A 16,267-nucleotide genomic window follows, 5' to 3' on the forward strand; every position below is an offset into this window, starting at 1 on the left:
AAACCCTGTAATGTTGCCCCAAAAATGTCATTCTGGGATAAATTCCAAACACTTTACAAAGGCTTAAAAGTCTCTTCGTGATGTCGATTCTGCTTATCTTTCCCACGTCACTTCCTGCTAGTCTCTCCAGAGTTCTGTGTTTAAGCTGCGCAAAACTAGTTCCTATTCCAAGCACTGGCCTGTGTCCTCCCACCCCCACCTCTGTCTCCCAAGCTTTTCTTTTTCACTGAAATACTCTTTCTTTCTAGCGTGTTTGGGACTTTATTGAACTGTCACCCCTTCTATAATGACTTCCCTGATATACCCCAGGCATGTTCCTTGGCAACCATTTGAACACCTCAACTCTATGCTCCTTCAAAACCTTATATATGCTTTTACTGTCACATTGTCTTCCATTTGTCTACGTTTAAGACGTCTTTCACACCAGTCTTTGAATTACTTGAGGGTATTTTAAAATTTTCAATCTTTTATTCCTTTGGCTCATGGCAGGGTCTGTTGAAGGAATAAATGCATGTTTCTAAGTTGAAAAGATCTACCTTTACAATTCCAAGTTGATTATCTATGTCATCATATGGATAGAAGCTCGTACCATAGTGACACAGATTTCCTGAACTCATGGATTTAACAGATGCTGTGAAGGCAATACAGATTCTTATTTACTACATATTTATTTTACGTAGGGCTTTTCAGCTAGAAATAAAAGTAAGGGCACGTGTTTCAAGTTATTTTCAACAAATACTGATTTTTTTCTATTGTTGAGGTCACTTTTGATCATCAAATTTTTGGCACCCTGATACATACGCATTTCTTCATCTGTGAAAACTCGCAAGAATTAATTAGATTATAAATGTGAAAGCAATTTGTAAATTGTAAAGCACTATGCAAATGTTAATTGCCAGATATTGAAAATACCCTCAACTTCCTGACAATCCACTGGCTTCCTATTAAACTACTACAGTATTTCTGTTCAGTCATCTACCTTGATAGAAGTTTTTCTGATTAAAATTGTAAACTAACGAAACATCAAGGCGATATCCTCCTTCATGCCATTGTATTTTAAATTAGCAAGTTGTAGAAATAAAGTACCAAATTAATGAACTGGAAAATATTTTCTCTCATTCTATTGAATCAACGTGAGTCTACTACATTTGCTGAGTAAAGTTTTACTTTTCATGCATTAATGCCTCTAAAGAATAAAGGGCAAGGATAATACATTCTAGTATCTTCCAAAGACTTAATAGAACAAGCCTGGAGGCTAGCTAAAGCCTCTGTCCAAGACTTTCATCTGCTCATCCTCCAAACTTCCATCTGCTCACCATCTTGCAAAATGTATGGTGTAGAGAAGACCTTTAATACCCATTTATTCAATGAATGAGTGAAAGGCTAGATAAATGACTGAGAAGACCATCTACCGTGGAAAGCCCACCAATCAATAAGCAACAACTGAAAAGGGAGTATGCCAACTAGAGACCACGAATCCTCTGGCCTCAACCTCCACTGGCTTTGAGTTTGGGCAAGTTACTAGGTCTTCATGCATAGTCATTTCCTTGAAATTGAAACAGAGGAAATAAACAGAGAGTCACAGAACTGTCTACCCTGTGACAGGAACTTACTTAGAATCCCTGGGTAAGCACTAAGCCTCCTTAGGCCCTGGCTCCTTATCTGTAAAATAACAAGTTTTGGCTGGATGATATGAATATCAGCTCTATCTGGTTTAGGGTCTATGATTCTAAAATTAGCTTCAGTGAGAGAGAGATTAAAAATGCCTCGACAAATGTCAGAAGTATTATACATATGTACAGTGGAGGTGAAAAAGGCCGATGAAAGATAACATTTGGTCAGAAGATTTTAAACTTATCTATCATTCTTCTGAACTATTCATACCTTGTAAGGATTCCCTTTCTTTTGGAGCAACCTACCCTGTGCATACCATATCAAAGGCATTCTTACAGAATACAGTGTAATATTGGTCACCCACCTCAAAAACTCACTTTCTATATTTGTAGCTAATAGATATATAGCAAAGAGCCCATGTCATTAATGATAACTTAAGTTATCTCTTCGTTCACAGTTTTCCTTGGTTTATTAATGGCATAACACATTAATTCTTCTTTCAGGGCTGACCTTTACAACACCATTAATGTGCACAGCTTTTATCCAGCTACATTATTACTCATTACAGTTTCAGCTTTCAACATCTGCATTTGCTGAAAAGAGAAAAGTAAATTGTAGCAGCCTCAAATCCTTGGAAACTATGAGGGATGTGTGGATATGGATGTGGTGAAGGGATTTTTCAGGGGGGAAAAAAAACCCCAAAAACTAAGGGAAGTTTTAGTAGTGGAGAAAGTCAGATGATAAATGTCATTAAATAGATTCATACATTCTTGCCTTTTGAAAATATTTTGTCATACTTAATCTCTGGAATGCTGAAGTAAAAAATCCTCATATGATAAAATGCAAATCTATCCGTTATTTTGTTAAATATTCTGGTTCTAGTGACATTACAAAAGTAGCTCATAGACCAGCACTGTGATATTTATGAGCCTTCATTTCTATTATGGAAGTGAATCGTTCTTGCCAAATAAAATATTTTTTCTTTTACATACTTAGGACATGAAAGCAAGTCTTATCTTGGAGTCCATTTAGGATGTGGAGGGGAGTAACTGAGTTAGGCTGTAACAGAGTGGTGCATAATGATAAAAAATGGACATGTACCCCAACTTTTTTCAAACTTCTCAAAACTTAAGTTTTCACAGTGTCTGCTCTCACTGCTGTCCCACTGCCCCAGACTGGCTTCTTCTTGGCAAATAATATGAAATTCTGCTCTGTGGAGATTGAAGCATTTGAAATACATTCCTTCATCTTTTTTTTTTTTAATCCATCCCACAATTTCTCTGTAACTTTACCCCTTTTTTCCCTTTGTTTTGTTCAGTCTCAGAAAAGAGAGGGGCTTTGTTCCTTCCAAGGTTAATCCTTTCTCATGATCTCTTGTCTTGTTCCATCTTCATCCGTGCTCTCTTCCATATCTTTATCTGTCTCTGACTCTTCTTCCCCTTGACTACATCTATATCTATCTATACACACACACACACATATATATATATATATATACACACACATTTATATTTATATATATGAATGATTGCCCTATTTTAAAGTCTGTCTCTACATAGTCCTTTTAAAATAATCACTTCTCAACACCAGGCTTACAAAAAGACTGGTCTATAGATCAGCTGCATTTTCTCTCCTCACAGTCTTGAAATCATTGAGATTGAAATTCTGTTAAGGCATTCACCTAAAACTTCTCTATCAGAGTTTACATCTCCATGAGCGCCAGCTAAATCACAAGGTTTTTCTTTTTCATTTTTTAACTTTTCTGCCAAATGGGACATCATTAAATAACCTTATGATTTTTTGAAACTTTTATTTTTCCTAGGCTAGCATGACAGTGTCCTATCTTCATTCTTATTCTAACACAGTCGCTTGCTCTTTATCAGTTCCCCCCTAAAAAAGTGTGCTGGTTTTAAAATGTGCCCAATGACACTTTGATATTCCCCATCCCTGCCCTTGTGATTCTCTTACAACGAAGAGAATAAAGGTAGACTTTCAAGACTAGGTCATAAAGGGCACTGTGGCTGTCTCTTTGCTCTCTCCTCTTGGAGCACCCACTCTTGGGAAAGTTAGTTTCCATGCAAGGAGCAGCCCTATGGAAAGACTCACAAGGGAAGGAATCGACCCTCTAGCCAAGAACCATGTGAGTGAGACATCTTGAAAAAGGAGCATCTATCCCTAGTAAAAGTCCATAGAGGACTATGGCCATGCCTAACACATTGATTGTAACCATGAGGCCTTAAGCCAGAGCTACCCAGCTAAGCTGCTTCCAAATTCTGACCCTTAGAACCTGGTGAGATAATGAATGTTGGTTATCTTAAGCTCTCGAGTATTAGGTTAATTTGCTATGCAGTAACAGATAACTAATACAGTAGGCGATACTTGTGATTCTTTATCCCGCTTCTCTTCTTACTATGCACACTCTTTTTTGCTGAACTTCCTTTTTTTTTTTTTTAGAGGTGCATATATCTTTCCATTTTCTTAATTCTTTTAATAGTAGTATAGCTAACACACCGTATCATATTAGTTTCAATATGGTGATTTAATAATTCTATACTTAATTTCAATACAGTGCTTTAATAGTTCTATACAGGACTCTGTGTTCATTGTGATAAGTGTACTCTTAATCCCCTTATTTCATATGTAATTCTACATCTAAAATGCTAGCACCTTTTTACATATCAGACTTATGTTTATAGTTTCCTCCTGAGGATCTCTACCTAAATGGCTCCTTGTGTTTCAATGCTTACTACATTTTTATATCTATGTCTTCCAAATCTGCTTCTACTCTGGTTTTCTCTTTCACAGTTAAGGGAGGAATTATCCTTCTTATTTTACGAATTCAAAATCCTATACTCCTCTGTGTCCAACTTGAACTACACCAGGTAGACGCTATTGAGGATAGGTTATATTAAATTTTCTCTACTAATAATATCTCTTCAATTTATTCCTTCCTTTGCTTTATCATTGCTTATTTCTATTTCATGTAACTAACTCTTGTCCTACACTAAAACAATGGTTTCCCTGATTCCTATTTCTTCCTGTTGCCAATACGCTTCTTTCTTAAAGTTCTGATCAGATTGCTGTCTGGAGAAAAAGTCAAAATTTCTTAGGATAGCATTCAGTCAGATTCCATCTGCTCCTTTCAGTTTTAGCCCTGATCACTTTTCACTACACATTCATTCTATATTCTAGCCAAATCAGTGCATTTCTCAAAAATATGCTATTTTACTCTGGGTTTTTTCTTAAAGGCTAAATGCCTAGGACTATCTCTCTTCCTCAAGATTCCACTTGAATTAGGTTATCCCCAACTTAACTTTCCTTGATCCTTACCAAATAAAATCCAACACTCTTCTTTTTGATTACCAGGTTGTATCTATGCTCTGAAATGGCGCTTACTACGGCTGACTAGCACTATAAGAGGGATGACTTTTCCCCTAACTAAATCCTGAGCTCCTTGAAGGGCTTATCTGTGCTAGCCTCCTTATAACTCTATGCAAATGATAAACATCAGTAAAGGTAGATTGAAGTAAGTGTTCACAGTCTAATTTATGTGTTACTGAAGTAAAAATTATTGGAATTTTTTAAAAATTAGCTTATAGAAGCATTTTCTAGTGTTTACTTTACCAAAATGACAATTATGGAGAAACGAAGCTATGTAATTTTTATCATACTTTGGTGTATTCAAGTAAATCTCAAGCAGTATAGAACTGAACAAACTTCATATCCTAGCAGGTGACTATTGATCTAAGTAGAATGTATTTTATCATATGTACAGTTTGTACACATCACACAAAAAAATGGAAATAGATTTCAGTAATGGGAAAAGCAAGTCACCTAACAACAACATTCTGGAAACATTGCTCTCTGTGATTAGTCATTTAGGCCTCTTTTTTATAAACTTAAGAACATCTGTCACATCAACAAACATAACCAGTTCAATTAGCTTTTCAGGAGGACACTGTAACTTGGACTTCAGTCGTAAATTTCATTTGCATGTTTAAAACACACCTATGCGGTTCATCAAATTGAAACTCTCCTACGGAACTAAAACCATGCACAGGGTATGCGTGATTTGCCGTTAAAAGATGATTTCATTCAATTGCCATAAACAGAAAATCAGCAAGAACAAAAGAAACAGAACTTACCTATTGTGCTAACTCTGGCTGAAGGACTAGCTAATGCTGCTGGGACAGAGGCTTTGAGGGGGCCTGCCCCACTGTTTATTCTCAGAGCTGGCATATGGGGAGAGGTGGGTGATGTGGGTGATTTGCCATCAGAGGTCTTGGGTTTAGCTGATAGGTTCAGTGGCTGTGCCACTTCATCCTGCAATGTGATCATTAGAACATGAGCTGTGATAAGGCAAGGCTGATCAAAAATGCCTAGAAAAACACAGGTATATAGCCTGTCATTTCCCATCAAATTACTCTACCAATCAGCGAACTTAACATTCAACCTATACATTACAGTGTTGGTTAGCTGTCAACAATGTCACTTTTAACTACATATTATGAAAAACCTTTAGTATAAGAGAAAGTACACGTGCACTCAACTATCCAGAAAGTATATAACTGATGTCATGTCTAAGAAATAGTCTTAAGCTATTCCTTGTGCTATTCAATTCTATTGAGAGACCATTACATAATTCATATGAAATTATGATGTAGGTAGCCTTTGTTCAACCTCCAAAGAACAGGGGTTGAGTCCCAAGCACCTTTGTATCCTGGTGCTTAGCCAGAGTACCTGGAACATCAATGATGGAGGAATTAAATGGTGTGTACCTCTGATCAGAACTTCTCTCCAGATTTAAATACAAAAAAAAAGAAGGAAACTTTCTAACTTTCTCAGAAAATAATCTTTATCCTAGGTTTCACAGACACAGTTTTGGACTTGATCTAAAAGTAAAAATAAACATAACCGACATTATACCAATATGTACTATTTATTTATATGCGAATATATATATACTTACTTAGTGTTTTGTTCTAAATACTTAGCATTTTGTTCTAAATACTTAGCATTTTGTTTTCAAATCTAGATTTGTTTTCCAGATTTTCCGCAATGTATATCACAATCAATACATTGTGGTGTGAAGATCTATCTGTGGTTAATCAGCACATATGGTGAGTTCCAACTGTTCAATACCTGAATAGGTCAAGTTTATGTAGTTTACATTCTATTTATACTTTCTATATTAGCCCTTGTGTAATTTCATACATAAAATTTATGTATACAATTATCCTTAAAGTTTCTACCACATCATTTATTAGAATCAGATAATATTAACATTACATCACTTTTTTCATCACAAACTGAGAAATGTGTTTTTTGTGCTCTAAAATTAAAATATTGTGTCATATGTTAAACCTTATTGTTCAAAATATCTACGATTTTATAAAGTATTATTGTAGAATAAAAATATAGCTTCCACTTAGCTACTGTTCGATCTTCATGAGTTAAGAGCATAAATATCTACCAGTAGTAGGTGGATAACCTGATGAAAGGGAGACATTTTAGATTCAAACGGTGTAATCTGACGGCATGGAAACATATATCAATGTGCACAAAATTTTATATATATATCGACCAAAAACCATTGAAATCAATCACTTTATAAAAATGGTAAAGTGGCATAATAAGATATCTATTCAAAGTTTATATATATATTTTTTGTCTTTTGTACCTTTGGCACAAAGTTTATATTTTTAAAGTGGTTTATTGTTATTAAATTCCATGGTTGGCTGCACTTAGGAAACTTAGGAACAAAGCAGAAGAAATTATTCTTTAACACTTTATGTTCTTTAGTTCTGTTTTCTGTTTCAGAAAAAAAAGAATAGCTATTTGAAAAATCTATGAGAATTCAAATGGTAATCCGGGATTGCATTAGATGTCTAGTAAGTTGATAACCATCATACCAAATTTATAAGGATTCATAGTCTTGGAAGAAAGGAAGGTAAGCTAATTCCACAACTGGTTCACTGTGTAAGAAAAGCTTACTTTAGCATTTTTAAAAACTGCAGGGGCAAAACTATTCCCTAGAATAATTAGGTTGAGCTGGTGAGCCATAATCCTTATCTATCCGAAACCCAGAAGTCTTGTCCCTTTTCCCTCTTATACCACAGTACGGATGGGTAATTCGTAAATTCGATCTTTGGATCAGAACCATCAGCACCACCTGGGAACTTATTAGAAAAGCAAATTCACTATTTTAGAAATTTTGGAGGTGGGTTCTAGCAATCTGTTTTAAAAAGCATTCCCAGGAGATTCTGATGCAGACTAACATTTGAGAACCACCACCATATACAATATAAAGGGAGAAAAATTTTTTAACCAATGATTAAGCTTCAAAACCTTAAAAAAATAAAAAGCTTCTTCAATGTAAGGAAGTAGCATTAAAAAATACATAACGTTGGGGCGCCTGGGTGGCACAGTTGGTTAAGCATCCGACTCTTGATTTCGGTTCTGGTCATGATTTCATGGATCATGAAACTGAGACCTATGTCCCATTCAGCTCAGCATCTCCTCTCCTTCTGTCTCTCTTTCTGGACCTCCCCGGCTCTTGCTCACCTGTGAGCTCTCTCTCTCCCTCTCTCTCAAATACATAAATCTAAAAAAAAAAAAAAAAAAACTAAAAGCATAATGTTATCTCAATCTTTAATATTTTTCAAAATGTAATGTATGCTAATAATAACAAATGAAAGCATGCATATACATAATAAACTAAATGCTATTGACATTCGGTAGGCTACTAAAGATGAGGATCCAGATTTTCTTCCTGTTAATTCAGCCTAAATAGCCAGTCAGATAGTTGTTTTACTGACTGTTTATTATGTAGCCATAAATATTCTAGACCCTTCTTCCATCAATTGTACTTGCTTACTACTTCGTGTACGAAACTACCGGCTTTTGTTACAACAGTCTGAAAACTTCGTTGGTCTGTATTTGACAACTCTTGTCAAAGTTTTGAGGGGAAACTTGGAGAAATTAAGGTGGTTGTTTCACTTGACTGTGCAGAAAAGAAAGGAAGGAATATATTCCCAGAGTTGCAGGAGAAGAGATTTATGAGTGCAGAGGAAATAGAGCGTGAGTGTGTATGTGTAAGGGGAATAATGGTGTTGACGAAGATGATGCAGATGTAGGTGCTGATGGGACATGAAGCATATGAAATGTCATGTGCTTAGCTTTAAGCACTAAGAACTATTACATGCACGTACTGAAAAATGACTACCCAAAGCATTTATTACAGCAAGAGACCCACTGGAACTCTTAATATTCTCCTCCATTCAAGGCAGCACAGATGTCTGAAAGCCAAAAAGTGCAAAGCCCCAAGGACGTAATAGAGGTTGACAGTTCCCAAGTTGATAGAAATGTCATTCAAAATTGCCCTTTCGTTCCCTTTCATTGTGTGACCAGGCTAATGGTATATTAATAAGAACCCACATGCTTGATCCTTATAGTGGTAACTATATAAATAATTTTGACCCATTATATGATATTATTTCACCATTTGGTTCTTCTAATAATTTACTACTGAGCTACTATACCAAATACCTATTATTTATCAAGAATACAAAAATTACACTAGTTTTCCCATTTCATATTAATTATTTTTCATTTGACTAGATGAAAAATTTAAAACCCTAACTATAAAATGAAAGTGGGCTATTTATTTATGACCTGCATTCTCATAATCACAAATATGTGTAATAAATGCCAAGGTAAGGTTTTTCCCCTAAAGATTTTTAAGAACTTATTTAGGAGAAATTTGAAAGCTTAGCAAGATTAAATGCTACTCTTACAAATAAAGCAGGCATTTTAAAATTAATTAATTAATTATAAATAAGTAACTTAATTAATTAAGTAAATAATTTTACATAAAATATTTAAGTAATTTTTAAGGTCAAGAAGACACTGGAAAAATAGCATTTCTCTGAAGTACACCATAAAGCAATAAGGAAAGTAATTTCTTTTTAATTACTTGTCCAATCGTTAAAGGATGCTGTCATTTGAAAATTTTGAAAATAGCTTATTTCATAATTAGTTAATGTATACACAAAGTGATAGTTAAGAAGAATCTTTTGTATCTGTTGAATAATTCCAAAGTTGATCTGCTAACCTAGTATAAATACAAGGTCAACATTTACACTTCAACTTAATTATTTAAGTTTTAACTAATAGGCTATCACTTATATTTATAGAATTCATTATAATATTTCAAATCATTTATTTAATCTTCAATTCTATGAAATAACTAATAATCTCAGGAGGGCAACTAAAATTCACAAAGTTCTAAAGAAACTCAGGTTGTTGGACCCAACATATGATACTCTGTTTAGCTCTGTGACAAATTTAATCTTAAATTGAAAAAGACATTGATGCAATGGAATTTCTGAAGTTCAGACATAACCATATAATTTTTCACATAAAAAAGCCACATAAAGGGCAATACATGTTCAATAAAATGAAGAAATACACACATTCACTATTTATATACTAGCTTAAAAATTAAGGCACAAATGTTGATTTATTTTGGAGATTTTGTTGTGTATGTGTGCTTCTCTGTTCTCTATACTACATAGCATCAGAAAGGTCCTTTGGAAGTGCTAAAGAGCTATTAAATTAGGTTATTCTTTTGAGAAAAATACCAAGGGTCTGTGTACAGTGTGTCAGAAAATACAATAATTTGTATAATAATGTGTAAGAGAATAATATTTCATATATACATATGACACATATCATATATATATATATATATATATACATACACACGTTTTAGGAACCCACTTATGATCATAACTTCTCCTAACAGAGTCTTGTCTAATCTTAGTTGTCTGGGATAGAATGTAAAACAAGTATCATCTAAACAAACATACAGTTTCAGGCATATTCCACTTACTTCTAGCTACTACAACTTGTTTAAAAGCAAACATTTCACTTAACATCAACTTGTGGTCATGGTAATAGAAATATTGCGGAGGTGTAATGAATTTGTGTCCTAGCCAATGAAAAGAAATACCCCACACAGATAAATACTAAATTTGGATGAAGAAAATTATTTGACATAAACATATAGACTTAGATGCACTGGAGAAATACAGCTGTCATCACAAAGAGAGTTATTCCACATAAACTTAACAAAAACATATAAATTTAAAATATATTTTACTTAGATGATTTTCAAATAATAGGTTTATTCCAGGAAAAACATGTTAGTCTAACATAATCGTATAATATTCTTTTTTTTAATTTTTTTTTTTTTATTTTTTAAGATTTTATTTATTCATTTAACAGTCGGAAATCACAAGTAGGTGGAGAGGCAGGCAGAGAGAGAGAGAGGAGGAAGCAGGCTCCCCGCTGAGCAGAGAGCCCGATGCGGGGCTTGATCCAGGACCCTGGGACCATGACCTGAGCTGAAGGCAGAGGCCTCAACCCACTGAGCCACCCAGGCGCCCCAATCGTATAATATTCTTAATTTTTAATGTGCAAAGACCAAATCGCTCATAGAAATCAAACAATTTATCAAAGAAAAATCATTCTCCAGAATCCTGGGGGTTTAGTTCTCTCTCCCCACTCCTTAGCCTTTCTATATATATATATATATATATATATATATATATATATATATATATATGCTAAGGAATTTCAATAGAGAACTAGAAAATAGGGATACCAGCATCCTAAGGAAATCTACTCCTTTCTGTCTCCTTATCCTTCACAACAGAGAATACATCCACACGCAGGATCTTGGACTACAAGGTGAACCACCAAGGATGAGCAGATGATTATATCCTCCGTATACTTGTGAATAAAAATTACACCTTTATTTATATCTTTAATCATTCTCATTATCAAAATTTTTCTTTAAATAGTTACCTAAAGTCATTATTGAAAATAAAATTTTTATTTGGTAGTTAACAAATTTAAAGCATTCTAAAGGCAACGGGCAAGAACATATATATTTATGCAATTGTCCATTCATTCATTCATTCTTTATTGAATGAAATTTTAACTATTTATTACTTGCTATTACATGTTGGGCATTTAGAAAAATGCAAATCACCTGACATCGAGGCCTGTGGCTTTGAGGCTTTGGTTTTGCGTGGTACAGTAATAAAGGAGCAAAGAATGTATTTATTTTGTATTTAAGCCTGCAGTGAAGATGTATGTGGCATTGTTTTTTCTTTAAACTGAATGATTGAAGGACAATTTAATTTGTCTATGTATTTAAATATATTCTTTCATTTAGAAATATGATTTGATTCCTAAATAGCCATACAATGATCGAATTAAAAATAAGGAATTTCAGGCTACTTCCTCTGCACAATTTGAAAACTGATTGGCCCATATTTTATCACAAATACTTATGTGAAGTAAGCAGCAATAATAACATATGGGGAAGAGTAAAGGATTCATAAAACATGCTGCAAAATTGATCCGCTGGTTGCTCTTAACCTCTCTGATGAAATAACCGTATTTAACAGGGAAGTGGACTGCAGGGTAGGTTGGATAATGTGCATTGTATCTGCACCTCTTTTCTCTAACTTGACTTTGCACGCATTGTCTATTCCTATTGTTCAGTGCGGGAACCCTCTTTCACCTTTTCCCCTCAAATAAGGCATTTCTTTCTACAGTTCAGTAGAGATTGACTAGAGAGAAAAACAACACCAAACTAAAACAAAACAAAACAATCTTTTTGGAGACCAAAAGTCCCTGACCTTTCTTTCATGAATTTAGAGCAGAAAAGGTTTGCGCGTATCCACAAGAGTCAAAGTAATAAAAAAAAAAAAAAAAAAACTAACCAAACATCTTAAATGATTTTCCTAGCCCCCGAAGAATCAGAGATCCTACTCATGGGGCTACTCCCACTCCGTACTTTATTAGTAGGTTCTTGGTGCCTCAAAAATCAAGTCTGTCATAAAGAACACATGGTCCTGAGGCCCCTTTCATGAACAAATGTTTGCTTTTGCTCTTACAAATTGCAAGATGCCTTGTTAACCACACCGATAGAGCTCTGGGAATTCTTTGATAGGTATGCTTTTGCTGTGCTTGTGCTACCATTAGACAGGACTGCCATTTAAATCCAAGTCTTAAGTTATGCAGCTGAGGGTAATGTATTCAGCTTCTCATTTAGCTTGCTTCTTTTAAAAGAGGGCACTAGGAGTGTAGTTGGGGGACGTTTGCTTCATTGTGATAATTTCATATTGTTTTTACATTTAAATTGTTGGCCTTTAATTAACTTACAGGTATTCACACTGTCTTCATCATTTAATTTAACATGCTCCCTGCTCCTTCCCCCTTAACATTTTAGTCGAGCATTTTCCTTGTTTTTTGCTTTTGGTGATTTAATGCCTCTAAAATGTCAATTATATCCACAAACGCACACATACAGAGTTGAACACAAATAGAGCAAAGAACAGAGAGCGTGGCTTGTGGAATATCAATAATATTCACATCCCTTTTTTCATTAAAAAATTTCTTTGAAACACCTAAGCCAAATGATGCCATCCTTTCTACACAGAATGTTCTTCTGTGGTAGCCGGCCTCCAAGATGGCCCACCAATAATTCTTGCCTCCTGGCATTTATGTCCCTGAGTATCTCTGCCCCTTCCCATCCCCCCACCTCCTTGCCACACCTCCCACAAGAAATAGGACTGACCTACATAACCAAGAAGGTACTGCAGAAAGGACAGTTTGACTCCTGGTGCTAGGTCATAGAAGACATTGTGGCCTCTACTTCCCTCTTTTTTGGATCAGTCGCTCTGGGGTATGGTTTCCTCAATCTTAGCACCACTGACATTTTGGCTGAATAATTCTTTGTTGTGAACGACTATCCCGGACCCTGAGGGATGTCTAGTAGTATTCCCCACCTCTACCTCTAGATGCTTGTAGAACTCCTGCTCTGGCTGCAGCAAGCAAAACTGTCTCCAGACGCTGCCAAACGTTTCCTGGAGGACACAACCATCCCTGGAGGGAGCCGCCTGCCATGCACGTCATGAGGACACTCAAAGGCCCATGAGAGTTCCACCTGGTAGGGACCCGCAGGCCTCTCGCCAACCACCAAGGTGTGATTTGTTAGGCAAGCGCATGAGCGGATTTGGAAGTGGATATACCAAGCATCTGTCATGCTTTCATGAGATGGCAACCCCATGTGACAGACTCTTAGCCAGGTCCCTCCAGGTAAGCTGCTCTCGGACTTCTGACCTGCTGAAATCCTGTGAGATAAGGGTTCACTGTTTACCGTCAAAATTGTGCATTATTTTGTTAGACGGAGATAACGTGTCTATCCTCCCTGAGAAGTGCAGCCAACACTTGTTAAATTCTTCCATGATTCCAAAGCATTTTTCACCACCACTTCATTTTGACGCTTGGAAAAATACTTGTTTCTCATTCCTCAACCATAATATAGGAGACCATTTCATGAATCTCCCTCAGTTTTACTTATTTACTTTGCAGAGCTACATGTCATTCCTTTTTTTTTTCTTTCCAACCCTTTTAATATTCTCTCTCACATTTATAACTTAGCTTTTGAAGCTTCCTTTAATTTTAGATTAACTATCTATCTAACCTCTTCTTTGTATTTTCAAAATGTGCTAAAAATAGACTGTATGAATACAATTTCTATATATTTACTTAGAAGAATGTTCTGTGAGAAGACCTTTAGCTCACAACACCAAATGAAAACCCTCTCACAATCTACAGAGTAGATTTAATTTTTTCAAATGCAGAGTACATTTGAAAAGAGGAAGAAGAGAAGGAATACGAGTGTCAGGAATAATATTTGATGAGAACAGTTACAACATGAGCCAGTATAAAATGTATGGTGTTTCAGATTCAACTTTGTTTAACCTCTGGTCCCTAGACATCTTCAAATTCCTAATAATAATGGTTATTTTGTCCTCTGGTGTTCCTTACGTCAGAATGATTGCTATTATCTTTTCAAATGATTAATAGTTCTTCTACCAAGAGGCTAAAAGAAAGCATAAAGCAGTAAGATTTGATGTTAACAAATCTGAGAATTGTTAACTGTAACTTAACTAATAAGAAGAACTGGTGTTAACAGTTCTTCTGTTATTATTCTTATTAACCTCTAAATGTAAACTTCCAAAAGCTATTTAGAAATACTTCAGAGAAATTGAAGAGTCGGTCACTCCATGTACAGAAAGAACATAATGTTTTCTTGGCACCACCTGATCAGTCCTTAAACACAGAACTAAAAACCATTTGTCATGTTACTTTCCTGTTATTTTCCCTTGAAGATATGTGAAAAAGAATTAATCAAGACTACAAGACTATCAAATGATGGAATGGATTCACAAAAACTAAAGCAGGAGCCTTCGGAGCAATATAGACTTAAACTCCAAGAAAACAGAAGCCACACTGGTCAGATTCCACTACCACCAGCATTCGGGAGGCAGCACCTCTACCTGAGCCTGAACCTACAAAATGAGCATCACAACCTCTCTGCCTGAATATACCAGAGGAAGTAGGGTCAAAAGGACAGCACAACAATGTAAACACCACCAACACAGACAGGCACCAACTCTCCGTTCCCTCTCATTCCACCTGGAGGCCTATTATTTACAGGGGAGGAAAGACTGGAAGAGTGAGTGGATCTTGGAAGAAAACGAACAAAATTAAATGCTTTGGAAGTCCTGAGAGGGCTAAAAACACTTCTTTTCAAAAATATCTGTGGTTCTTTAGGGGCTTCGGTTTTTTAATAGATCCTAAGGAAAGTCTGATCTGGTTATAAACAGATAAAGCATCTTTAGATGGCCATCCTGGGAGAAGAGGGAAAAGAAAGAGCAGCCATAATCCTGCATACGTCACTTAAGAGTAACTCTCATTTAATTAAATAAAAACCTCATTTTCAATGCTACATATATGCAGGTACAGGCTCTGCAGGGCACAAATCCTCCATCGGCTGGTGGACCCACGACTACCACATAATTATTAATGATAGTTGTGACAGTTAACCTGTGCTCTGTGTCTATTGGGGAGACTTGAGTAAGGGCCAAATTGTCTAAAGCATAGAACCTTGGAGAAGGATGCACCCGTGTGTGTGTGTGTGTGTGTGTGTGTGTGTGCGCGCGCGCGCGCGTGTGCATGTAGGCGTGCACACATGTGTATAATGGATTTGAGGGTGAATGAGACATAAAGCAAGAAAGTTAGGGAAGACTAAGGCAGCACTCTACTACTAACAAAGCGCTGTATTTCATTTTATTTCATTGGTTGTTTTCTTGAAATGTTGATTGCAAAACTAATCAGAGTTTAAATACTTTAAGGCTTTTTTCTTTAAAGGGATGTTTATGGATGATCTAAACACTCAGCCTTAACAGCAACAACCTTCTTGATGGCAGGCATTACTATATTAATTGTTTTTATCACCCATATATGGCCTTGAGTAGAAAAAATACTAAATATTAACTACTAAATCTTAATTACATGGAGAGTTAAGATTAATTAATGACAATCTCCTGATAATTTCTAAATCTCTTCACATGAATTCTTCTCACTATTGGAATTTCGTAGTTCTTCCCAGTCTCCAGAGTTTTGCTCCCTTTTCTTCTTGCTTTCCCCTAGAGTTGAAGTGGTGACATCCCTGGGAGGTCCTGCTTTTCTAGTTAGAGATGTCAGCTAACAGAGCCCTTGTCAGGCT

General features: G+C 35.7%; 1 protein-coding gene across 11 annotated transcripts in view; it reads right to left on the bottom strand.

Annotated features, from left to right (window-relative positions):
* SOX5 (SRY-box transcription factor 5) overlaps nucleotides 1-16,267 on the bottom strand; it is a 994,837-nt gene that overhangs the window by 38,248 nt on the left and 940,322 nt on the right. For all 11 annotated transcript variants that reach the window (XM_013047547.2, XM_013047548.2, XM_045072864.1 and 8 more), the window contains one exon: nucleotides 5,760-5,937. In XM_013047547.2, coding sequence (XP_012903001.1) covers nucleotides 5,760-5,937 — 178 coding nt within the window. The remainder of the gene's footprint in view (nucleotides 1-5,759; nucleotides 5,938-16,267) is intronic.

The sequence above is a fragment of the Mustela putorius genome, unplaced genomic scaffold (genome assembly GCF_011764305.1).
Source record: "Mustela putorius furo isolate JIRA1106 unplaced genomic scaffold, ASM1176430v1.1 tig00537227_pilon_pilon_pilon, whole genome shotgun sequence".
In the NCBI taxonomy this organism is placed as follows: Eukaryota; Metazoa; Chordata; class Mammalia; order Carnivora; family Mustelidae; genus Mustela; species Mustela putorius.